The 23,371-nt window shown below is 52.8% G+C and overlaps 2 protein-coding genes across 4 annotated transcripts in view; one reads left to right on the top strand and one right to left on the bottom strand.

The window, feature by feature from the left end:
• The window catches only part of Macrod1 (mono-ADP ribosylhydrolase 1), a 141,518-nt gene that overhangs the window by 28,926 nt on the left and 89,221 nt on the right, over window positions 1–23,371 (top strand). The window lies entirely within an intron of this gene.
• The window catches only part of Flrt1 (fibronectin leucine rich transmembrane protein 1), a 78,436-nt gene continuing 56,559 nt past the window's right edge, over window positions 1,495–23,371 (bottom strand). The window contains exons 2-3 of the mRNA XM_005063897.4: window positions 18,776–19,649; window positions 1,495–11,228 (exon numbers count right to left, since the gene is read on the bottom strand). Of these exons, the coding sequence (XP_005063954.1) occupies window positions 9,155–11,179 (2,025 nt within the window). The 5' untranslated portion in view covers window positions 11,180–11,228; window positions 18,776–19,649 and the 3' untranslated portion in view covers window positions 1,495–9,154. The remainder of the gene's footprint in view (window positions 11,229–18,775; window positions 19,650–23,371) is intronic.

Here is a 23,371-nt window from a genome sequence, read left to right as displayed (position 1 = left end):
TCATGGAGAAGGGCTTGAGACAAGCCACAACCTGCCAAGAATTCTCCAAGGTGTAGCCAGGGGCTGGGCCAGCTTGGGCAGAGCCAGAGCCTTCCAGAAGAGACTAGAACTGAACTTGCTTTCCTGTCCTTGTCTCAGGTGGTGAATGGGGCCCAAACTCTCCACCTTTATCTGCAGAGACACCCTCAATGGGAACCCACTTCCCTATTAGATTCCTAGTTCCAGCCAGATGAGCCCCTTCCTCACTCCGGCAGAGTTCTCACCACACTGCTTCTAGGAAGGGAACACTGCATCCCTAGGCCTGGTACACAGTAGGCCCTCAATAACTGCCTTGACTGACTGGCTGGCCAGCCATTTTCTAGAAAGGTCCCACAGCAACCTCAGGAGAGAAAGAGGACACAGCTCTCCTAACACCCAAGCATCTCCCTAAAAGTTGGAACCTGTTCGCTTTGCTCTTGTCCCTAATGGTCACTTTGAGAGCTGTCCCATGGAACGACCCTCTTGACCGGCTCTTGCCCCCAGCACAACCGGGAGTGAGGTCTAAGGGGACAATGGGGATGGGAGAGACATCTAGGGGCCAGAGTACTCAAGGTCACCCCTGCGGGGGCTGCCAGTCATCAAGGCATGTGGAGAAAAAACTGCTTCTTGGAATATAAGGGGAAACTCATTAACCCCCACTGAGATGTGAGGGCAGATCTAAGGAGAGTAATGAGTTCCTGCTTTATCTTAAACTTAGCAGGAATTGCTGTTGTTCTCATGAAAGTAATTTTCTCTCTCCCCACCCAGGGGTGTGAGATGCACCCACGAAGCCCCTGGAGTTGTGAATGCGGTGGGCACACGCATGGAACAGGGGGCATTTGCAGGGGATGAACATGAGGTGGGGGACAAGGACGCATTCCCGAATGCCAGGACAGGTCTGTTCTTATCTGGGTGCCCACACGGTTGCTGGAGCCTCTTAGGGGATAATCCTCAGCTTTTGCTAATAGCTCTCCACGTGAAGACCCCTCCGCATCTGCATGTGGTGCAGGGCTGCCCTGCATGGCTGACTTAAGAAGCTTCTGCCATCAGCTCGTCCCCCTTGTTCCAAGCCCCCTTTCTTACTCATCACAGAATCCTTTTAGTCGTTCTGTTTTGGCTGGTTTTTTTCCCCTTCTTTCCTCCCTTCCTTTTTGTGACAAGGTCCAGGCTGTCCTCAGACTCACTATGTAGCCACTGATAGCCCTGAACTCCTGATCTCCCTGCTTCCATTTCCCAAGTGCTGGGACTACAGGTGTGCACCACCCACCATCCCTGACTCTGCAGCAGACTCTGAATGTTCGCTTCTGCCCAGGAAACTTGTTAAACCCAGTCTACCCTGTCTGGCTGCTACTCTGTGTCAGTAGACCCCAACAGCAGAGCCTCTCCCACCCGCCCCAAATAAGGCCTGAGAGGAGAATCCCAGACAACTGGCTCCTGCTGGGCTGTGGAGTCCAGAGTCAGCAGCCGAGATGACTGTAAAAGTTAAACTTTTCTATTTATTTCAAGAAAGGACAAGGCAGGTGGACTTGGACATTTTATATGAAACAGACAAACAGAAAATAGGACCAAGTAGTTAGTCACATTCATCTCAACATTGAAGTTTCAAGGCACCTACATTGAAGGAGGCCAAAGGGCGGTTCAGAGTGCACTTTGGTTTGTGTTGTCGTCGTGGTGGTGGGGTATTTGTGTCGCCGTTTTCTGAAAATTCCCTGACTGGTGGTAGAGTCGTGGGCCACGAGGCCGGGCATAGCCAGGCCTCCCAGGGAGCAGGGTCTCGTCTGCCTGCTAGTTCCCAGACTGCAGCCACCACAGGAGGGGCATTCCTATCCCTCAGACCCGAGACTGCTCTGACCTTCAGAGAAAAAGAAAACAGAGGAGACAGCAGCCAAGGGGCCCTGAGACTGTGGCTGAGACAGGCCATGGGTTCGGGAAACTGGTGGTTCAGGGTCTGCCTTGTTGCAGTGGGCTGAGCAGACATCCTACCTTCTTTAGCAGAGCCCATCCATTCCTCAGAGGCTGACCATGGGTCCCCTCAGAACCAGGGATCAGATTATACTTTCTGATATCTGTTTCAGTTTACTTGGCAATACCAACAAGCACCCTTTGCTCCTAGGATGCCACTGGGAAGATGACTCTGCCAAAACCTCCACTCTGCAGCCCTTACATGGGGATGGGGGTCCTTCGGGCAACCTGTGCCTTTGGCATCCCTGCTCATACCTGCTGGTGTCCTTAGCCAGCACAAGCACAGGTCTCCTCAGTCTGGTTGGTGGCCTCTCAGCCTCCAGTACCTCCTCGGCCTTTTTGTCTCAGATGACAAGCCTCCAGCAGTGGGCCCATGGTTTCCTTCCCACCAGCCTCTCTGGAGGGCTGGCAGACACCTTATTCACACTATACCCTGGATGCCCAAGTGGCTTCTTGGTTGAGGCCATTCTCAGGGGGTCATGCTGGGGTGGGGGAAAATACCTAAGGCTACTTTGGGGTTTTGTGTGTAGGGTTTCCCCACCGTGTGGCCACAGCCTTCAGAGATGGAACGCGTCACAGGAGGGGTAGGGGTGGAGGACCTGCCACCTTGCCTTCCATCCAAGGCAGGTTGGGAGCTGTTTGGAACCGTGGGCCCCTGGGAGAATGAGCAGTGGCAGCCTGGGGCCTGCTGCGGCTTTGATTGTCGGTTCACGGCGTGCTTGTTTTTCTGTCTTGAAGAGAAAGTCTGATTAGTTCCTCCAGGCGGGTGGCTGGGGTGCGGGGACTCTCTGCAGGGGTGGCAGGCAAGGCAGGCTGTTGCCTTGGATCTTGTTTCTTGTACCACCCCCTGGGCCTCTAGTTTTCTGCCAATCTCCGGCACCCACTTGATGCAAATCTTGGAGAAGGGAAACTGAGTCACCTATTCTGGCTGTGGTTGCTGCCAGATCTTGTTGAATCTTCATTTCCCATCTGCTGGAGATGCACCAACCCTGAAGCAAAGCAGGGTGGGATGCTTCTGGGAGAAGTTACCCGATGAGCCCCTCTCCTCGCCAGGACAGAGGCAGCCCCTCAGTGCCAACCCCTGGGCCTTTCCCATGACTAGATAGACAGGTGGGGAGAGAGGGTGGGAAAGGTGTTCCAGGACCCCTGCTGGTCCACAGTGGCCTTAGGTGCCCCGGTACGGGAACCAAACTGCTGATGACATGACTCTGATGGCTGCAGCATCTTGGGAGCGGGACTGTATGAAATGGGAGCTGACCCACCCACCCACCAGGATCGCTGCCCACCACATAGCCACATTTCTTTCCTGACACAAGCTGGACAATGCAGCAGTAAGGAACTGTGACAGTGGTTTCAGAGAACCCAGGGTGGCTTCCGGAAGCAGGAGCAGCCCCAGGCTACAGAGTTGCCTAGACACGGGTCAGGAGTCATGAAGAGAGCTGGTGTCCTACCCCTATACGGCACACCCTGAAAGCCCCATTATGATGAGAAAATGGGAGTGACCCCAGGGACAATGTCATTCCCCAATTCAGAGAAAAAAACATACATTAAAATCTGAAAGAGGTAGAGGCAGGAGGATCAGAAATCTATGGTCATTGTCAGCTACATAGAGGGTTTGAGACCAGCCTAGAGCTATGTGAGACCCTGTCTCAAAAAAAAAAAAAAAAAAAAAGAAATCAAAGGAGGTAGCATCGGAGGATCAGAGGTTCAGTGGCAGACTCAAAATATTAGGGGTGGGGGTAGGGAGGAGAAAAAGAAAAAAAATTGAAGGCTAGGAAGAGAGCAAAGGGACTCTTTCTGTCAGTTGTTTTTAAAGACGCCAGTGTGGATATTTCATACAAATAGCTGGAACACTTCAAAAGAATCGGCAAATGCCTAAAAACTGGCGAGTGTTGGAACAGAGCCCCAGGCGCCGTCAGCTGACTGTGATGGGTGGACAGGCTGGCAGTGTTGAGCCTGTTGGTTACTCCTGGTGTCAGGCAGCTGGGCTTGAGGGAACAAGTCCAGGGACATCCTAGGGCTGGGAGTACCGAGCTAAGCAGGTGTCCTGTCCGCACCCCCCCACTACCTGCTGAGCACAGCCTGGGAAAAGAGGTCTGTGTGGCCTGGCCCGGGGGAACCAGATCCTTCTAGACAAAGACCTAGACCTTAGTTCAGGCTGGAAGGTTTACTGTCACCTCCTCTGATAATGCTTGCATATATCATGGGGCAGAGAGCTCGCTGACTGCCTCCTTTGCTGGGCCCAAGTTTCTCTCTCCTGGCCTTCAGTTCTCTCTTTCCTCAATCTCTCTCTGAGCCCAGAAAGCAAGAGGCTCCTAGGGTAGGGATATAAGACATCCCACGGCTCTGGAGTCTTACTATGTAAGTGCAGCACATCTGATGCAGATGTGTCTTGCCATCTCTCAAGGCAGACTGAGCCTAGGTGACAGGGTCACAGTCCGCCCAAGGACTGGCACAGCTGCTGGATGGCCTGTCTCAGCAACATGACCCTTTCTGTCCCCGTAGCCCTGGCAAGAGCTCTTCAATCTGAGCAGTCCTTAGAGAGACCAGCTCCTCAGGGTTCTGGGCAGGAACAGCTGCTACCCCTCCCACGCAGGCCTGGAAAATGCCTGCTGTGTGGGCGACCACTTGGGGCAGGTTCATAACCCACAAAAAATTCCCCCTTTCCCTTCACCTCCAAGGAATTTAATCTCTTCTAATCAATTTAGCAGACTCACTTGGTTGTAAACGGTAATGATTTGCATTTTTGAGCCTTTTTATCCTCCTTACAAAAAAAAAAAAAAAAGCCGCCTCTCTCTGCTCTCTGGAAAGCCTGTGAATTGCTTGTTAGTGCTCACCCTGGCACCCATCCAGCCTCGACATCAGCTGCTGTCACCTGCGCCACTGTCTGTGTGAGTATGGAACGTGGCTCTTGGAGGCCCGCAGCCCTGACCCTGGCCGTGACATGTCATCTGGCCCTTGGGGGACACAGGCCGCCATGCCCATCGGAGCCCATTCCTGCTGCCTCTGCATAGCTCCCCAGCTGCTACATCCAATTTTCCTTGTTGTATTTTTCATAAGCAAGAGGCTCTGAAGCCCCGGCCTCCTCCTTGGTGTGCTCAGTGGAAATCAGATGTCTGAAGAAGGCTGGCTTTGGGACTTCAGCTGCCACTTGTAGGGGGTTGGGTGGGAAGAGTCCCGAGTGAGTATGGCTCTGACTTTTGTTCCTTACTTCCCTTGCCAGTGGCAATGAAGGAGGAGGCTCAGGCTGGGAGGCTATTCCAGACACTGCCCATCCCTTCTACACTCCACACAGGCCCTTCCTACCCAGCAGTGTTTCCTCACTGTCTTGAGCCCATTAGAACCTTCCAGCCTCAGCATGGAGGGGTTGCTCTCACAGGGCCGTCCATGAAGCAAGACTCTACCCAGTCACCCTCATTTTAAAGTGGGGAGATGGAAGCCTCGAATTTTCATGACATGCTCCTGGCTCTCTTGCTGGGGGGCTGAGCTGGGTAGCTGACCCATTGGAAACCTGGGAAAAGGGCTCTGAGAGACTCCACGCCCACTGACAATGAAGGAGAGGCATGACAGCATGGAACAGGGATGGGCTTCTGGCTCCAAGAAGGGAAGGTTGGTTTCCTCCTAGCCACAGTTGTCTTCCCAAGGCTGTCACCTCCCCTGCCAGCATTGCACCTGCTCTCCAAGGCAGGATCCCCCACACAGGGCCACAGCAGGGCTCCAGTTAAGGAGGCAGCAGGCCAGGAGGCAGCCTTTCTGAAAGATGGAGGCTTCCTCAGGAAGAGGATGCAGATGAGGGAGGAAAGGGAGCTTTTGATTCACATCATGTCTGTGGAATTGAGTATGACTAATTAATAGATTTTATTCTTAGTAATCTCTTAAGCATTCCATACGTTGGGCCCCACGCCTGAGCTGAGCCTACCAGAGGCTTCATTCGCAAAATGCAAATGCCTGTAGCCCTGCTGCCTCCTTCCTTGTCTTTTCTCCCATTTTTTAAAGAAGAAATTTAAAGTAAAATTGCCATGTAATAGAAAAAAAGATTCCAATCACTGCATCTAATTACCACGAAGGGTAAACCACTTAACCAAAGAAGTGTCACTGGCATTTTTTTTTTAGTTTAAATTTGCCTTAAATGCCACAGAATACACTCCTCAGGGCTGAGGCCCCTGAGGTGGCTGTTGCCGGTGAGAGACTGTGAGGGTCAGGCTGGCCCGCCACTGAGACAGAATCCCCATGGGCCTTCCAGTGTCAACCACAGCTTCCCTCAGCCTCTTCTACTGAAACGTGAGACCAGAAGCCAGACTCTCTGCCTCCTTTAGAGAGCTGGGACAAAGGTTACACTTGGGGCCTTCTGCAAGGACACTGGGGAGTGGGTACTAGAGGTCTAGCTCAGTGCTAGAGTGCTTGCCTTGCATGACAGGCCCTGAGTTCCAATTCCAGTGTTCCACCATTCCCACACACAGCATAAAGGGTACCGGAAAACACTAAACCGCAAAGGGGCAGAAATGACACAGGAAGGGCTCTTAGGAGCTGCAGGGTCATGACTGAGCATTTAGTGTCCCTTAGAGGGCAATGCCAGCCCTGGGCTCTCCAACTGGGTGTAACATGGAGTCAGCCCCAACAGAGCAGGAGGCTGACTTGGTCCTCAAGCTTTGACATTCTGCCTGTGACTACCGAGGCTCCTGTGGGTCAGGTTTACTCTGTGTGATGGGGAGGAAGTTTACCACGGCCAGGCAGCTCTAGCATCTGGCCCACAAGTTCCTGAATCTCCAAGTAGGGCTTTCCAGGCAGCTGCACGGTTCTTAAAAGTTTTCCTGGCCACCAAAGAAAGTGACTAAAACCTTCTGTGGCAGGGAATAGATAAGGAAAACATGGGTGAATCTAGGGCACTGAGCAAGGTGGGGGTAGGGACTTGGGGTTTTACTTTCCTGGGGCTCTGGAAAAGGTTGACATAGTGCCCTTGATGCCTTGTTCAGCATCTGGGACTCTCCGCCGGTCTGCCTAAGCTGCCATGACTAGGGTGCTATCATTATGGCCACTGGGGACAGCTGGGCTCCAGGGCATGTATTTATACAGACCTGAATCTGAGGCTCGGGAACATTTCTCTCTTGACCTCATGTGGGAAAATGACTTGGAATGAAGAGGGAAGAAAGGTCTCCTTTGGAATGATCCATGTCCATACCCTTTGGCCGTTCCCTGGGGCTGGTGGGTTGGGGTCTCCATTTGGTATGATGACCTCTTGGGCTCTGATCAGGAGCCTGTGCCTCTTCCTACCACTCTGGGGCACCTGCTGGGTCCGTCTCTTTCAATCTCATCTCTTCACTGAAGGGCCAGTTGACTCTTTAATGTCCAGCAAGAAGATGGCCCCCCAGGGACACTTCGGACAGCTTCCTGGCCGCTTCTTCCTGCCTTTGCTTTGGACAGAGTGACAGAGGTCTTTTGAAAACATCACTGTCAGGAGCTCGACCCCTTCTCATCCGGCTGCCCTCAGACCAGCGTCTTCCTTTGATGACTTTTTCTCCCCAGTGCAGGGCAAAGCGACACACGACAGAGGGTGACCCGGGCTCCCCGAGTACAGGACGAAGCAGACATCAGAACCGCAGGCACCGCTCTTCCCTCCTTTCTGGATCTGCTGTCATTATTTTATCATCGTTTTAATCTCATGGCTCACCACACTGTGGTGTCACTTGATAAATGATAACGACATTGATTCCACAGGGAGGGAGTAAAATCTTAGTTCTTCTGAGGACCCGGTCAGTACCCTTTTGGAGGCTGATGTTTTTTACAAAGAAATCTGATTTTTCCCTCTTGAGAACAGAGCCCCTGGTGTGGGCATGGCTGAGATTTGTGTGTGTGTGTGTGTGTGTGTGTGTGTGTGTGTGTGTGTGTGTGTGTGTGTCTCCCAGGGATTTTCTGAAAAAAATGTTTTTTTTTTCCTTTTTTCTGGGCTTTGTTTGAGCAGTCATGGAAACCAATAGGTCTAGCCATCTGACGTGTGTGTGTGTGTGTGTGTGTGTGTGTGTGTGTGTGTGTGTGTGTGGTGTGTGAGACACATATATTTATAAACAGTCCCTGCACTAATTACCTATCCCAGGAGAAAGAGTAAACACTATGGTGGGGACCGGGTCTATAGGGAGGGACAGATGAAGCCATCAAGGAAAAGCCTTCCCCCATATCAGGAAGGAGAGTGGCCTGGCTCTGGGCACTGTGACATAGGATGGAATCCAAAGCACTCTCAGCCACATTCTTCCTAACTCTCACCGGGATGCCTCTAAGAAATGCCAATACCCTCCTCCTAGGCTGAGGCCCCTCCCCTCCGCCTCACTCTCACCCCACACGTGGTCTACTTACTCAATGATTTCTAGGAGAAAGCAAAATTCTTGCAATTCTATTGTCTGAGGAAATGTCAAGAACTGACCCAAGAAGTGCTGAGGGGATGGACACGCGGCTCTATCTACCCATCTGTACTGAGACACACGACATGGTGACAGGCAGGCAGACAGATGCACTCCACGTGGCAGGGAAAGCTACAGCTTTCGTCAGAGCTTCTACGGAGTTCGGTGAATGGAACTGAAGTGCTAGGCATTGGAAGGAAAAATCTGTCTGTTTTTTGTTTTGTTTTTAATTGACGTCGTATTGTTTGGAGAATACCACAGAGGACGCCATGTTTCTGCAGGTCTGGAAAGAACACAGCATGGAAAGAACCAGGGAAGAGATTTCTCTCAGGACAGTATCTCCGTAGCAAAACGTCGTCTTCCCCTGGCTGTTTTGAGAGTTGTCATCCGTGAGCAGCCAGCAGGATGGCTGCGTGGGGGGCTCCATGCCATCATGTCTATTTATCATCTTTCTCTCTGATGGCCCTGAATGAATCGCGAGGTTTACACAAATGTTGTACAGGTAGTATCAATCTAGTTCAGGGGAAAAAGTCCCAATCCAACCCTTCCTGCGAGATTATTCTAGTCCTTAATTCTCATGATCCAGTATAAATTATATCTCCAACAATATTTAATTCCCCTCCTGCCTTCTATGTATTAAAAAATTTTTTTACCCCACTATTGTGTTCACCAACCCTCCCCTTTGCTTTCTGTTGGGAAAGTCACTGTGGAGTTTCTCTTCCTGGCTCCTGGTATTGCAGTGGGCTAGACAGAGCCATGTGAGCACACTAGGGGAGGCGGCTTCATGTGTAGGAGTAGTCCACATCAGGGATGCCACCATCCCGGTAACCCCGTGTAGTGCCATAGCCAATAGTGTGGGCGCCCTTGCAGAGGCTGCTGCCGTTGGAGGGGAATATGGTGTGCACCACGTACTCCTCTTTAGAGCGGTATGGGTTGATGGGCAGCATCTGCAGTCCCGGGCCTCGGATTTCCAGAATGGAGTTATCCTTCTTGGTCCCTGACTCCATGTAGTCATCCTTTTTCCTGCTGCCCCTGTTGTAGACCCTCTCTCGGGTTAGCAGCTCACCAGCCCGGTGTACGTACCAGCAGATGGCCCCCAGGACCAGGAAGAGAAAGACAAGAGCTACAGCACCACCAATAATGCCAGCCAGGGGCAGCCCTGCCATAGGACCAGGATTCTGTTCCTGATTGAGCGTGGTGGTAGGGCCATAGCTATCAGCCGTCTCTGCCTTGGCACACACAGGTGTCTCATCAGCCACATAGGTGTTGCCAGTCTCCATGGTGACCATGCAGATTATGTAGGTGGACTTGGGCTCCAGGGCCGTCAGCAAGTACTCTGTCTTGTCCCCCTGTACCAGGGTCTCTGTGATAGAACCCACAGCCGGGCTGTGACCCAGACGCAGCCAACTGAGCCGGAAAGAGGAGGCAGGTAGCATGGCCTTCCATGTGATTCGGATAGAGTCTGCTGTCAGCGGCTTCACCTGGATGACCAATGTCTTGGCACCATCACCAGTGGCCATAGGGTAGTCAATGTTGGAGTCAGGGAGGCGCAGTCCCGGCCTCTTGGCCTTGAGGGTAAACAGAGAGCCCTGGGGCGTTGTGGCAGAGGCATGGTTGCTGGCTGTGGTCTTGGCAGCTGCATTGGCTGCACTGCCCTGTGACCCCGCCTCAAAGCACTCGTCCATCTCGCTGGTGATGTCTTTGATGGCCATGCCCCGGACCTTCTCAGGGCCCTGACACATGAGGCCCCGCACATTGACCACTGCAGCTCGTGCCTTCACCCAGTCCCGCAGCCACATGAGGTTGCAGCCGCAGAACCAGGGGTTGTTCCTGAGAAGCAGCTGTGCCAGGTTCCCCAGGTCATCAAACAGGCCTCGAGGCAATGTGGTGAGATTGTTATTGGACAGGTCCAACCTCTCCAGCTCCCGCATCTTGGCCAGTGTGTTGTAGGGGATGTGGCTTATGGCGTTGTCCTGCAGGTAGAGCTTCTGCAGGTGGGCACTGGGCAGGTTGAGGGGCGGAGCAGCCAGTGAGTTGCGTACCAGCGACAGCTCTGTGAGGTTCTGCAGGCGGCTGAAGGTGTCGTCTGCGATGCGCTGGTTGGCCAGCAGGTTGCCATCCAGAACCAGGCGCCGCAGGCTGTTGAGACCCTTGAATGCATGTAGCGGGATGGTGGAGATGCGGTTGTCATCTAGCCGCAGCTCTTCCAACGTGTGGGGCAGCCCTGATGGGATGCTGCTTAGGTGGTTCCGGCTCAGGAAGAGCAGCTTGAGCTGCTTGCTGTCGGCGAAAGCGTCGTCCTCGATGCTCACGGTGGAGACGGAGTTGTCATCCAGATGCAGCTTCTCCAGCAGCGGGATTCTAGCCAGCGAGTCCCTGGCGATGGTGCGCACATTGTTGTCCTGTAGATGAAGCTCTCGAAGGGAGCGGGGCAGATTGATGGGGAATTCATCCAGGTCATTCTCATACAGGTAGATGACCTGTACTTTGACCTTGGTCTTGAGATCCTGAGGGATGCCTGCATTGTTGATCTGGTTGTTCTGCAGGTAGAGGGTAGTGGCATCATCAGGGATGTCTGAGGGGATGGATGTGAGTCCCCGGTCGTTGCAGTAGATGAAGCCATTGTCGCAGCGGCACACTGACGGGCAGGTGGTGCTGTCAATGACCTCCGTGAGGAAGGCAATGAGCCCATAGCAGAGAAACAGCCAGTCCCGCAGGTCCATGGTGGCCGTGGTCATCACGACAGTGGCTGTGACGGTGGCAGCAGGTGTGGTGGTAGTGGTGGCAGTAGGGTGTGCCACCACCATGGTGGATAGCTGGTGGAGGCCTGACCCACCAAACCTGGAGCCTCAGTACCTGCAAGGAGCACAAGATAGGTGTGCTGAGTTCAAGACAGTGATAGAGCCTGGGGGGGGGGGGGCGTTAAAGTTGAGTCCTGCAGGGCTGAGGCCAGGCGGCAAGGGAGGCCTGTTTTATGCCAATCTGGAGAAAGGTAAGCTCCCTGGCCAGGGTGACTCTAATGACTGATGTTCACTGTGAATCTCATCAGGACGGTCTGGTCCTTGAGAGAAGCCAACACCCTAGGGCATTTAGTGTGTGCTGTTGCAGCCTGGGCTAAATCTCAAGATAAGGCAGTCACCTTTAAGGGTCTCACAAATGGGGCCGGCCAGTGGAATAGATTTCATGGATGAGCCGTCATTCCCACAGGATTGGGACAGGCCTAATTCTGGCATGAACACAGGGTCTGAAGAAAAAAATCTTGTTTCTGGGAGTCTGTGAGCTCAAGAGGCATGTCGCCAGAACCTTTAGGAAAGATGCAGCCAGCATTGTCACTGGTGAGCAGTGGAGAGTATTGAGCTCATTGTCTGGTAGTGAAACACTATGTCCTGTTCGACACCCATGTGTTTCATATATAGAAGAATAAGGTGTCAACAGATCTGTCTTTTCTGGGGCATTATTCCACACCTAGTCTCTCCCCAGCTGAAGTCACAGGGCACACACACATGTGCACACACATACACACACACACTTACTCACTCACACATCAGCTTTAGTGTTTTAAAGAAATGAGGCAAATAAAGGAGGGAGGTGTTGTCTGCATGCTGAGGAAATTTTTCTGCAAGGTGTAATTTCAGTTTTTGCAAATAGAAAAATTGCAGCATAGAGTTTTCTCATTATTTTACTGTTCACAGTGGTAAAAAATCAATTAAAGAGAAATTATCTTTCAATCTCAGTAAAAAAGGGTGTCTTCATACAGCCAGCAAAGGTCTGCAGTAAAACTCAGGTCAAGGAGGCTTTCAGGGCAGAATGTGATGGTTTCTCAGACCTGACTGGAGGTCCTGGCCTGGGAGGACAGCTCTGGAGTGTGGAGCATGACCCACTCCTGCTGAGTGACCAGTGGGGACCTCACCAGGGTGCTCTAGGAACCAGGTGTCTCCATTTGTCAACACTCCACACCCTTCTCACCCGTCTCTCTGTTCCTGGTAGCTTCTCTCTATCCAGTGACCTCCCCCTCGCCCTTCAGGACACTGTGAAAACATTCCAGCCTCTACTAGGTCTTCCAGATGGCCTCCACTCTGCTGTCCTCTCTGCCATGCATCACTTTGTCCAATCCATCCATCTCTCTACTCACTCACTCGTCCAGCCTGCCTGGCCCACAGGACCATGACTTACTTGCCTTGCCTCCACAGTTCCTCAGGCTTTGGCCTTCCCTGCACACTGAGCCCTCTGTCCCACCCTCTCCCTTGCCCTGTGGTTCATGGTGGTCTCATCTCCTTGGTAGTCCTCAACATCAAGCTGGTCGTACTGAGGCTCCCTGGACGACCCCTCTCCCCTTTTTACCTCTCTCACTCAATGTCTTCAGTGTTCCCTAGCCTGTCTCCCCCACTCACCTGTCCAAACTCCTTCACCATCCCAGTGGCTGCCAAAGCCAGGCAGCAGACACTGTGACATTTTGTATTGTATCCTGTTCCCTGTGAAGGAAGCAGCTGGACCCACCTTGCTGCCCCAAGACATACTTCCCTCTTCTCAGAGCTGATCCTCAGAGTCACAGGTGAGGCCTTACCCCGGGTCACCTCAAAAAAATCATCACCCCAGAATATGCCTTCTCTCTGCTCAGTGTTTACAAACTCATCACCATTAGCATATGCTTTACTTTAGGGCTTTGGGGTATCTTAGCCATTAGGTTGTAGCCTAGTAGTTGGTACACAGCAGGACCTATCAAGTATTTCTACAAAGAAATTGGTACTGACCCATTCTGAAGAAGCAGGGGCGCAGCCCTGCCGACAGGATGTGCTTCCAGGCGTAGAATCTCATTGCATCACTCCCACACCCTGCTGAGACCGAGGCCCGGCCAGCCTGGGCCTTACCATGGGCTGGGGCTAAGGCTCTCTTGTCCTCACCAGACTCGTGTTGTTGTGTGTGTGGTACGGGCATCCCAGGCCTGACCTAATCCTCTTGTCGCTCAATACCTTGGGATCCATGCAGCACACCCTCAATGTGTTCCTGTGTCTGACAGTACAGAGAGGCGAGGGGCCCTCTGCCATTCCAAGGTCACAGACACCCAGACTTCCAGCTGCACACCTGTCTCCTCTGAAAGGAGCCTGAAGGTCCCATCACAAGTCACTTTGTGAACTGGAGTGGGACGGGACAAGGCTGGAGACAGAGGGCTTTGGGTTGTTCCTAGGCTGCCTCACTTTGTCTCTGGGGTTGTAGCCCAGCACCTCTGCCTGAGCCCGAGTCTGGCCAGAAGATACACCTGCTCCTGGCCAGCTGATGAGTTCTGTCTTGAGGGACACAAGTAGCCTCTGCCCTGGGCCGTTGTGGGCCAGTACCCTGAGCAGGGCCAGACTCGTTAAGGCCAAAGCCAAGGCTGCCACCACAGTCTCTGGCATGGACATCTGTTCTCCTCCCGTTTAGCTCATGGCCATAGTCCCCAGACTCCTGAGACTCTGCATCATAATAGAGTCTAAATTGCACCTCTCAGAGATGTTTGATGGATAACGGAGCAGCAGTGGGAGGCAGGTACCCAAGGCCTTTCCACTCCCCTATCTGCTGCCCATCCATCTTGCCCAAATGTCCCTGGCCACCCTGCTTCCCCAAGGCCAACTCCAGTCTCAGGCCCTGGAGCTTCGGGAACAGGACAGACTGGACTGGGAGGGAGACTGCACCCTCTCTAGAGGAGCCCTTAAACTGCCTGGGCGCCTGTTGGCCTTTTCACTCCCTTTTGTGTTTGATAGTTTACGTGGCCATCAAATTAGCCCTGGTAAATTGCCCATCTTTTACAGGATCACTGGTCGTCATTGTGGGGATCACACAGACGAGTGTGGGACGGGTTACAACCTGCCAGTTGTGTGACAGGCAGCAGGGTCTGGATGCCCCACTGGAGGGGTGCAGACAGACAGTTCAGGCTGGTGACCTCCCTTAGCTGAGGGGGACGAGAGGGGCCTGGGGTAGTCACTAGCTTCTGCCAATGGCCAGGACAGAGTACAGTGGGCTCAAGTGTGTCTGTACCACTTCCAAGAGGTGCGATTTAAGTAGGCTCTATGTAGGCAAGCTGTGTTCCTGATGCCAAAGGCCCTGTGGCCACAGCCCAGTCTTTCTGGGGACACCGGCTCAGGCCTTGTGGCTGCCGTAGAACTTAGTGATGCTATTTTCTATTTTCGGAGTTCATCCCAGGCACTTCCCAAAGCCAGCAAGGGAATAAAATGTCATATGCCGTAATCTACTGACCCAAGCCTTGCTGTGCTTCTCCCCACCCCCATCGTCGGGGTAGGGGATTTGGCCCCAGACAGAGCTATTAGAAAGGGGTGTGACCTGTGATCATAGCATGCCTATGGAGAGGGCAAATACGTGTACTCATATGGACATCAGTTTCCTGAAGCTGAACAATGGAGACTGCCCTTGTGAACCACAAATCTTCCAGTTCCCCTTCCTCCGTCCCCAAATTGGGGCCTCTGGTGGTGTCTTTTCCCCTCCTGGAATTCACTGTGATTTTCCTAAATCTTCTGAGGCTTCCAGGTCCTTCTAAAAGGCTGAGCCTGATGCTGAGGCAGATAAAGCTAGAAGCAGCATTCAGGCCCAGGAGGGAGAAGGCTGAGAGGCCCCAGCCCACAAGGTGCAGTGATTGGCACTTACCCTGCCCTGCCCTGCCCTGCCCTGCTGGGGTTGCCTCTATCTCTGTCAAAAACTAATGAGGGTCCCTCAGTTTCTCATCCCATCCAATAGTTGGCAGCTACTTCTGAGGCTTAGCTACAAACAAGACTGAGGGAGGAGGCCTCAGGGAGGTCTCCCAGGCAGCCCCGATTCTAGGAAGACTAGCCTTCTTCTCTCAGTCAAGACTATGTAGAGGGGCAGGTCTCAGGGCTTCATCTGTGAAATGGGACCAAGTCTACTTCCTTGGCTTCTTGTGAGGATGAAACAAGCTGCTTTCAGCTTGGCTGAGCACTCCTTGGTCATAGAGAGAGACCGGTCACTTCATTAGCTCCATTACTTCACTGGCACAGACACAAGTTATAGATGAGGTTCAGGAGCTTGTTCGAGCAGATGCCATGGGAGCACATCCTGCATACCCTGACTCTAGTACTTTCTAGTCTTGGCTACTCTGGGGTGCCAGCCAGTCTCACCCCTCACCTCCAACAGCTTAGCCCCCACCCCCACCCCCGTCCTTGTCCAGTGGTAGCACTAAGCATTTGTAATACCTAGAGAGTTGGGGGCGGGGATTCTTTTCAAATCTAGAGTTAATTATTTTTCTAATTTCATGCCGCATGCATTATGTATCAGCTGTTATCACCGGCAGTAATTGCAGACAGGTATGCAAATCCACCAGAAATGAACTGGGAGTTCACCTAAGCGCATGGGCAGCTGGGTGGGGCTGGGCAGCAGGATGTCCTCCTCAGCCCCAGAGAAAGTGAATCGCTTTTAAAAAAACAAGACTTTCAAATTGTGTCTTAGGAGGTTAATTATATCGATAGCAGCGTTCGATATTAAACTATGCGGGGCCAGGAAGGGGGAGGGAGATGAAAGGAGACACATGTAATTTTGTTTCTCTCTCTCAGCATCTCTTAATGAAATGGTCCTCCACCTGATACTGCCGCTTGGGTCCCTTTGGAGTAAAGTTGTTCCCATTGAGACGTAATTCCTTCGGGGAAAAGGAAAAAAGGCATATTTAATGCCAGTGGGAGGGAGAATGAAGAGAAGGGACCGTGCCAACAGGGCAAGTGACAGTCCTCAAGACCAGGGCTGATCTTTGCTGCTGAGCTCCTTGGTTACCTGCAGGAGCCTGGACAGCTGTGGGGAGAGAGAGGAGCAGGTGTGTAGGAAGTACTGAGCAGAATGAAAGCCAGGCAGGCAGAGGCTGGGGCCTCTCAGAAGCAGGGAACCAACTGGCCCTGCTCCGAATGAGTTTTCCTATTTGTAACCTCCAGTTTCCTGGACATCCCTTACGTGTCTGGCTCTTCCCACTGGACCTAAACTTCTGCTTCTAAGGTGTGGTCTGTCCTGTCCCCAGCAATGAGCCTGGACAAAGAGGCCCTGTAAACATATTTTGTGTCTGTGTGTATCTGAGGGTGGGAGGTTGCCATGGGATGTATTTATCGCTCTCCACCTTATCTTTAAGACCAGTCTCTCACAGAATTCAGAGCTACTGACTGGCTAGGCTGGCCATCCGGGGATCTCTGGAGACCCACCTGTCTCTACCCTCACCTCCAGTGCTAGGGCTACAGACGTGCACCCCCATGCCTGGCTTTTATTGGGTCCTGGGGATATAAACCCTGGCCCTTTACTAATGGGGCTATCTGCCTAGTCCATGTATTGAATAACCCAGGCAGGGTCTACAGATCTAGGCAGCTAGAGAAAAGAGGGAGGTGGAGTCTTGCCATCAGCACCACCCCAGAGGCCATGATGACCTGGGTGTCTTCATTATAGCAGGCCTGGGAGACAAAAACTCCCGTCAGAACTATGAAGAGCTGGCCACCCACCCAGGCCTCAGACTTGCTGCCCAGAACTCTTCAAATTCAGCTGCTCTGGAGAAACAGGCCCAAGAAGGCCTGGCTGTGCCCCAACTTGGTGGCCAGCTTGGCACTGTCTAGCTATAGGCACATCTCCACAAGTGCCCGTGCCATGAATGGATGCAAGAGTAGAAAACCAACAGACCCCTGGGAGTGGGAGGAAGAGGAAGCCATCTATCTGACTTTTGCAGATGCCCAGGAGGTAGGCTCAGTGACAGAGCCTTCCATCGGTCTCTCTGAGGTATGAACTCTCAAACTCTTCCCCACAGGTTTGTAAGAGCAAGTGATGGGACAGGCCCCAGCTCACTAGCGCCTCTCGCCAGCCACCAGTCTGTGGGCTCTTAAGCGTCTGGGGGTAGGTGTGGATGTCGGTGGTGGTGCACACCTTTAATCCCAGCTCTCGGGAGGCAGAGACAGGTGGATCTCTGTGAGTTCGAGGCCAGCCTGATCTACAAAGTGAGTTTCAGGATAACCAGGACTGTTTCACAAAGAAACCTTGTCTTGGAAAACAACACACACACACACACACACACACACACAGAGAGAGAGAGAGAGACAGACAGACAGACAGACAGAGAGAGAGAGAGAGAGAGAGAGAGAGAGAGAGAGAGTGTGTGTGTGTGTGTGTGTGTGTGTGTGTCCCTGTCCAGGGGTCTCTTAGGAGTAGCTGGCCTTGTTTCTTTCCAGCTATAGCTCATGTGTACAGAAGAGAGGAACACTCAAGAAGGGGACCTGCCCTAGTTTATATCACTGTTAGCAGAACTCCCATCCCAACCCCCCACACCTGTCCCCCACCCCAGGCACCTCTGCCCCCAAAGCCCAGTGTGTTCCTTTCTGTTTCTCCACCTGTGGATACTGTGAGGCTGCATACAACTAGCTGAGCCAGATTTACCACCAGCACTTTGAGCAACAGGGTTGCTGGGAGGTGGCTGCTGCTCCCCTCTGCCTTGACTGGCTCCAGGAATTATCCCCTAGCTCCTCCTAGGGGCTGGGAGGAAGCTGAAGATTCAGAGAGGAGAACCATAGGCAGGCGGGGCCAAGCTGTCTGCTTGAGGCCCTGCTGCTAGGTTGTCGTGCCTTTATAATAAATAACAGTAAATAGCCCATCCGCAGGGCATCCTTCACGCCAGTGGCTAATAACACGGCTATTAATGCCCCTGCAGACGGCGTGCGCAGCGCACGGCTCTGACGGATGTCCCAAGCCCTGGTGCAGCCATAAATCAGCCCCTCTCCTGGGGCAGAGCATGGGGAAGTGTCATTTTCCATCTTGGTAATGAATTGGGGCTTCCCTGCCCTGCCCAGGGCTCTGAGAGGTTCTGAGGTTGCTGGGATTACTGTTTGCAGAGGTCCTGCCCCTCCCATCTTCACCCTCGGGAGCCCAGGAGGACCCGGTCCAGCCAGCCACCTGCTGTGTAGCCTGGGGCACTCACTCAACTTCTCTGGACCTGTCTTTTCCCTCTAGCCAACAAAAGGGCTACACTGGAGGCCAGTGCGGATGATGCTGGGCGGTGGCGCCAGATCATTGCCACTGTGGATCTCTCTGATCACAGCGGGGCAAGTCCAGACGGAAGACAGCTTGGGATTCTTGCTATTTAAGGGTAGCAGGTGTCAAGGCTGATGGCCTTGGTCCCCTAAGTTCTTGCCTAACCCATCACAAGGCCTCATGGTTGTTCCGTTTTACACAGAGAAGATGGACAGCAGTCCCAGCGGAGAGACACCCAGGAGGAGGAAACCGTCTGTGCTGTGGCTACTCCAGCAGAGGCCTCCTGTTTGGGGGCATCAGAGGGCAGGACTCAGTTGTCCCTCCCATGCACTGTATTCCCCCCAGGTGGAAAGACTGGTGTCACCTTTCTGAGCCACCAGGAACCCTTCCTCATCCCGTGCCTCAGCTCTTACCTCTTCAGCTGCTGCTCCCTGGAGGGACTGGGCCCCACTGCGGTCACTGCTTCGGAGTTCCAGGCCACGCTCACATTCCTGGCCCCATGTCACCAACAGACCCAGAACCACTCAATCACAGACTGCAGCTCCAGCAGCCGGAACAGTGAGGCTCACAGAGAGTAAGGAGGTCTTGAAGTCTCCCTTGTGGCTAGGCCTCAGACATGGCTGCAGGCCCCAAGCGGCATCTTTGGCACCGCTGGCTTGGCTCTCTGGAGTGAGGGGTGTGTGTTCTGTGTGCACCCCCGGGGACTCCTGAGCAGGGCATGCCCTACGGCCCAGTGTCAGTCCCCGGGGACTGTGGCCTCTCACTGGCCGCCACTTCCACTGCGGCTCTTTGTAACTTTGGTCTGTTGTCCACAGGCTGCGACTCTTCTGAAATGCCTCTGTGGGGGCTGCTACCTCTTTTTCTTTACCAAGGCTTTTTTCCCCCTTTTCTTTTTTCTTTTTAAAATCCCTTTAAGTCACTTGGCAGAATGGCTCAGTGCAGAGAGCGCTCTTGCGTGACAGAGCTGAGAGGGAGCCACTCTCCAAAGAATCAGTGCTCCTGCCACTCAGGCCACAGCTGTGGGGGGGGGCGTTACCCCTCTGAGGAGTTCAGATGTTCACCACAGGCTGCAGCTCCCCGACTCGCACTGCTGAGCTGTCAGGCCTGTGTGCCCCGCTTGGGGAAGCCACGATGGGGGGCAGGGGCTCGCCTGCCTGGCTGCTCCTGTTTGTAGAGAAGCTTCTGGAGTGGGTGAGGCAGAGGGTGGTTATTTATCCCGGCTTCAGCCTCTGGGCGCAGCTGTCTACGGCGGGCGGGGCCTTTCTCGCCTGTCTGGTGCTTCTTCACCTGCCAAAGGCAACACAAGCAATCAGACCTAAGGAGTCAGGAGCTCCAGGGACAAGTACCACAGGCAGCCATAGCCATAGCGCCGTTGTTCTCATCACTTCCCAGTCTCTGGGCTTGTGTGTTTCCAAGACAGGGTTTCTCTGTGTAAACCTGGCTATCCTGAAACTACCTCTGTAGACCAGGCCAGTCTCAAACTCGGAAATTCATCCGCCTCTACCTCCTGAGTGTTTGGATTAAAGGCGTTTACTGCCGCCACCTGGCTTTTTCTTTTTCTTTTTGAGACAGGGTGTCACTGTGTAACCCTGGCTAGCCTGGAATGTGCTACATAGACCAGGGTAGCCGCACACTCACAGAGATCTCCACATACAGTTTTGGCTTGCAGTACATGAGATCAAACCAGGGCTTGGCATGCTAGGCAAGCGCTCTACTGCTAAGCCCCACCCCTGGATCGCCTGTCTCGAACAAAAACCACTTCCCTCTAAGCCTGGCAAGGTTATCACCCTCACCACTTAACACTTTTTAAACCCAGGTAATATGCAGAACCCTTCCTTGTAACTACCTGCAAGGACTGGGCAGAGAAAAATGAAGTTTGGAGGCTCAGTAACACCTAGCACCAAGCCTGAAGACCTGAGCTCAATCCCTGGGACCCACACGGTAGAAGGATAGAACTAACTCTCACAAACTGTTCTCTGACCACACACACAAGAACTAACTCTCACAAACTATTCTCTGACCACACACACAAGAACTAACTCTCACAAACTGTTCTCTGACCACACACACAAGAACTAACTCTCACAAACTGTTCTCTGACCACACACACAAGAACTAACTCTCACAAACTGTTCTCTGACCACACACACAAGAACTAACTCTCACAAACTGTTCTCTGACCACACACACAAGAACTAACTCTCACAAACTGTTCTCTGACCACACACACAAGAACTAACTCTCACAAACTATTCTCTGACCACACACACAAGAACTAACTCTCACAAACTGTTCTCTGACCACACACACAAGAACTAACTCTCACAAACTGTTCTCTGACCACGCACACAAAGTAAATAAATAAGTGTAATAATAAGTTTGGGAGTTCCTGGCCTTGCAGAACCATGCACCGAGCCTAGAAGTGTCTCCATTTCTCCAGCTCATGCTTCTCTTAATGTCATTGAAGGCTCCAACTGGGCCATCCCAGCCTTGACTTCCAGAACAATTCAACTTCTCTGGCTCACCAGGGGTCCATGAAGCTGAGTTTCCAATGTCCCTAACTTCCCTCCTTCAGCTGTCTGTCTCCTGTGGGGCCAGCCTCCCACACCCTGCTGCCCTTCCTGCTGTAGAGACCTGGGTGCCACAGGTTGCCCCTAGGAATACAAAACAAAACAAAGCTGTCCCTCCCTCTCATAAAGCAGCCAGCAAGGTGCCTCTCTTTGGAAAGGAGCTCTAAGGACACATCTGAGAGCATAGGCTCTGGTTAGGCTCAGCGGCATCTAGTTTCCTTTGCAGGACAAAAGGTGGCTGGTTCAAGTCCTGCTCAGTGCCTGCAGCCGGCATATCTAGGGTGCATATTAATAAGTCCATGATCCAAACAGAGATGACTGTCCATGGCTGCATCCCACAGAGACCACAGGAAACACACTGGGAAGAATAAATTGTGTGGTCAGTATATGAAGGAATAATGGGGTAAGAGACACTCTCAGTGACCTCTCCTAGGATGCCAGACAGCTACTCAGAATAGCCAGGGCCAGGCAGGGCTGCAGGTACCAAGAGGCAGGTGCGCACAGTCCCAGGCAGGCACAGGGTGAGGCTGGACAGAAGGGACAATAATCCTGTTCCTGCAGAGGGGGCAGTGGCAGCTGTAGCCTAAGCCATTATTGCTATTACCACTCGTGTGATTTTATCCAATTATAAACTGTAATTCCTCTATGAAAGCGAGAGATGGAAAGAGTCCAGTGAGGTCATCTGCCTTCCTGGATAGGCCAAGGAAATTGCTTTATACTGCTTGGGGTGGGAGCAGACAGCTAGACCACCACCACCACCACCACACACACACACACACACACACACACACACACACACACACACACACACACACACACGATAGGAGCTGTGTCCTTCCTTGGAGCCTGGAACCCTAACTGCCTCTGCACGACATACACAAACCAGGGTTCTGCTTTTGAAGTCACAGGCCCAGGAAGAAGGCAGATTCATCCCATTGGCTGTGTGCTCGAGTCAGGCCATGCACACAGTAGGTGTTTGATAAGTGCACCCATCAGACTCCTCATTCTACTTCCTCACTGGGAAAGCCAAGTCTGAGTGAGGCTCTCCTGGCCTTTCTTGTTGCCCCGCCATTTCTCTGCTTCCTGAAAGCCTCACGGGGATGCCTGGCATGTGGACAGGAGGTTCCTTTCTGAAGGGCCTCTCAGGTATCCAAGACATGTACTGGCTTTCCGAGACGGTCTGGCAGTGTGAGCCCTGGGTAGTACTGTGGCTCTTCCCACTTGTGGGTGCTCAATGACGGCCACTGGAAGCCACCTGCTGCCACGTCACCAAAGGCATGTAACCTGGAAGAGATACGTAAGTGTGCCCACTGGCAAACACCTGCCCCAGAGGCCGGCTAGACTGAAAGAAGCCATGCCCCTGCAGTTACCGTCTATGCTGTCACGTGCGCCAACCAAGGAACCTGTTGGGCCCTAAGGGGCCAGGAACGGGGGCCCTCCTTAGCCCCATAGGGCAGCTCAGCTGAGCCCCTCTCTCCTGTACCTTCTCTGTGTCCACGCTCTGGTCTAGTCTCTGTACCAGGAAACCTTTTCTTTTTTGGGTCTATTGAGGAAAAGTTTCCATCTATCATCTTTGTCACACATGGTTTCTTTTGTTACCAAAAACTCTAGTGCAAGTATTGGCAAGAGAAAGAAAACAACCATCTACCTCTACAATCCATCAACCTCTACCACGCACTGGGTCCCCAGCTCCATGCTTCCTTTGCATTTTGGTCTGATGGGCCTGTTTATACCATCATCTTGCAGAGAGCCATGTCCCTATGTCCTTTCCTGGTGTCTCTGTGTCGCCATCTCCCTTAAGCCTGGGTCAGGCTCGAGGGTCAGGGAGAGACAGCCCATAACACAGGCTGAAAAGATGGGGAAGGGCTTTACAAAAGTACTCAATCTGCAGGAGAGCCAGGGCTCCAAATTCTAGCCCAGTTTCCTTCTTCCCAGACCATGCCAAGACCCAGTGAAGCAGGCACTGTGCCACTGGGCAAACGTAGCACCTCCAGGCCCTGGGTTCCTCCCAAGATCATCATCTTTTTTTTTTAAGATTTTTTATTTATTATGTATACAGTGTTCTGTCTGCATGCATGCCTACAGGCCAGATGAGGGCATCAGATCTCATTATAGACGGTTGCAAGCCCTATGTGCTGGTGTGGGTGCTGGGATTTGAACCCGGGTCCTCTGGAAGAGCAGTCAGTGCTCTTAACCGCTGAGCCATCTCTCCAGCCCCCGCTCCTGAGATCTTCTTATACCTTCAACCTCTCCATTTTTTCCATCTATCCCTTTCCATCTCCTTCCCACCCATCCATCCTTCCAACTGTCCAACCGTCTGTCCTCCATCTCATCTGCCCACCTACCTACCTACCCACCCACCTACCCATCCACCCACCCCCCCGCCCGCCCGCCCGCCCATCCACCCATCCACCCATCCACCCATCCACCCACCCACTT

This window comes from Mesocricetus auratus, unplaced genomic scaffold, assembly GCF_017639785.1.
Source record: "Mesocricetus auratus isolate SY011 unplaced genomic scaffold, BCM_Maur_2.0 Super-Scaffold_4256, whole genome shotgun sequence".
In the NCBI taxonomy this organism is placed as follows: Eukaryota; Metazoa; Chordata; class Mammalia; order Rodentia; family Cricetidae; genus Mesocricetus; species Mesocricetus auratus.
This window is presented reverse-complemented; position numbering and strand designations above follow the sequence as displayed.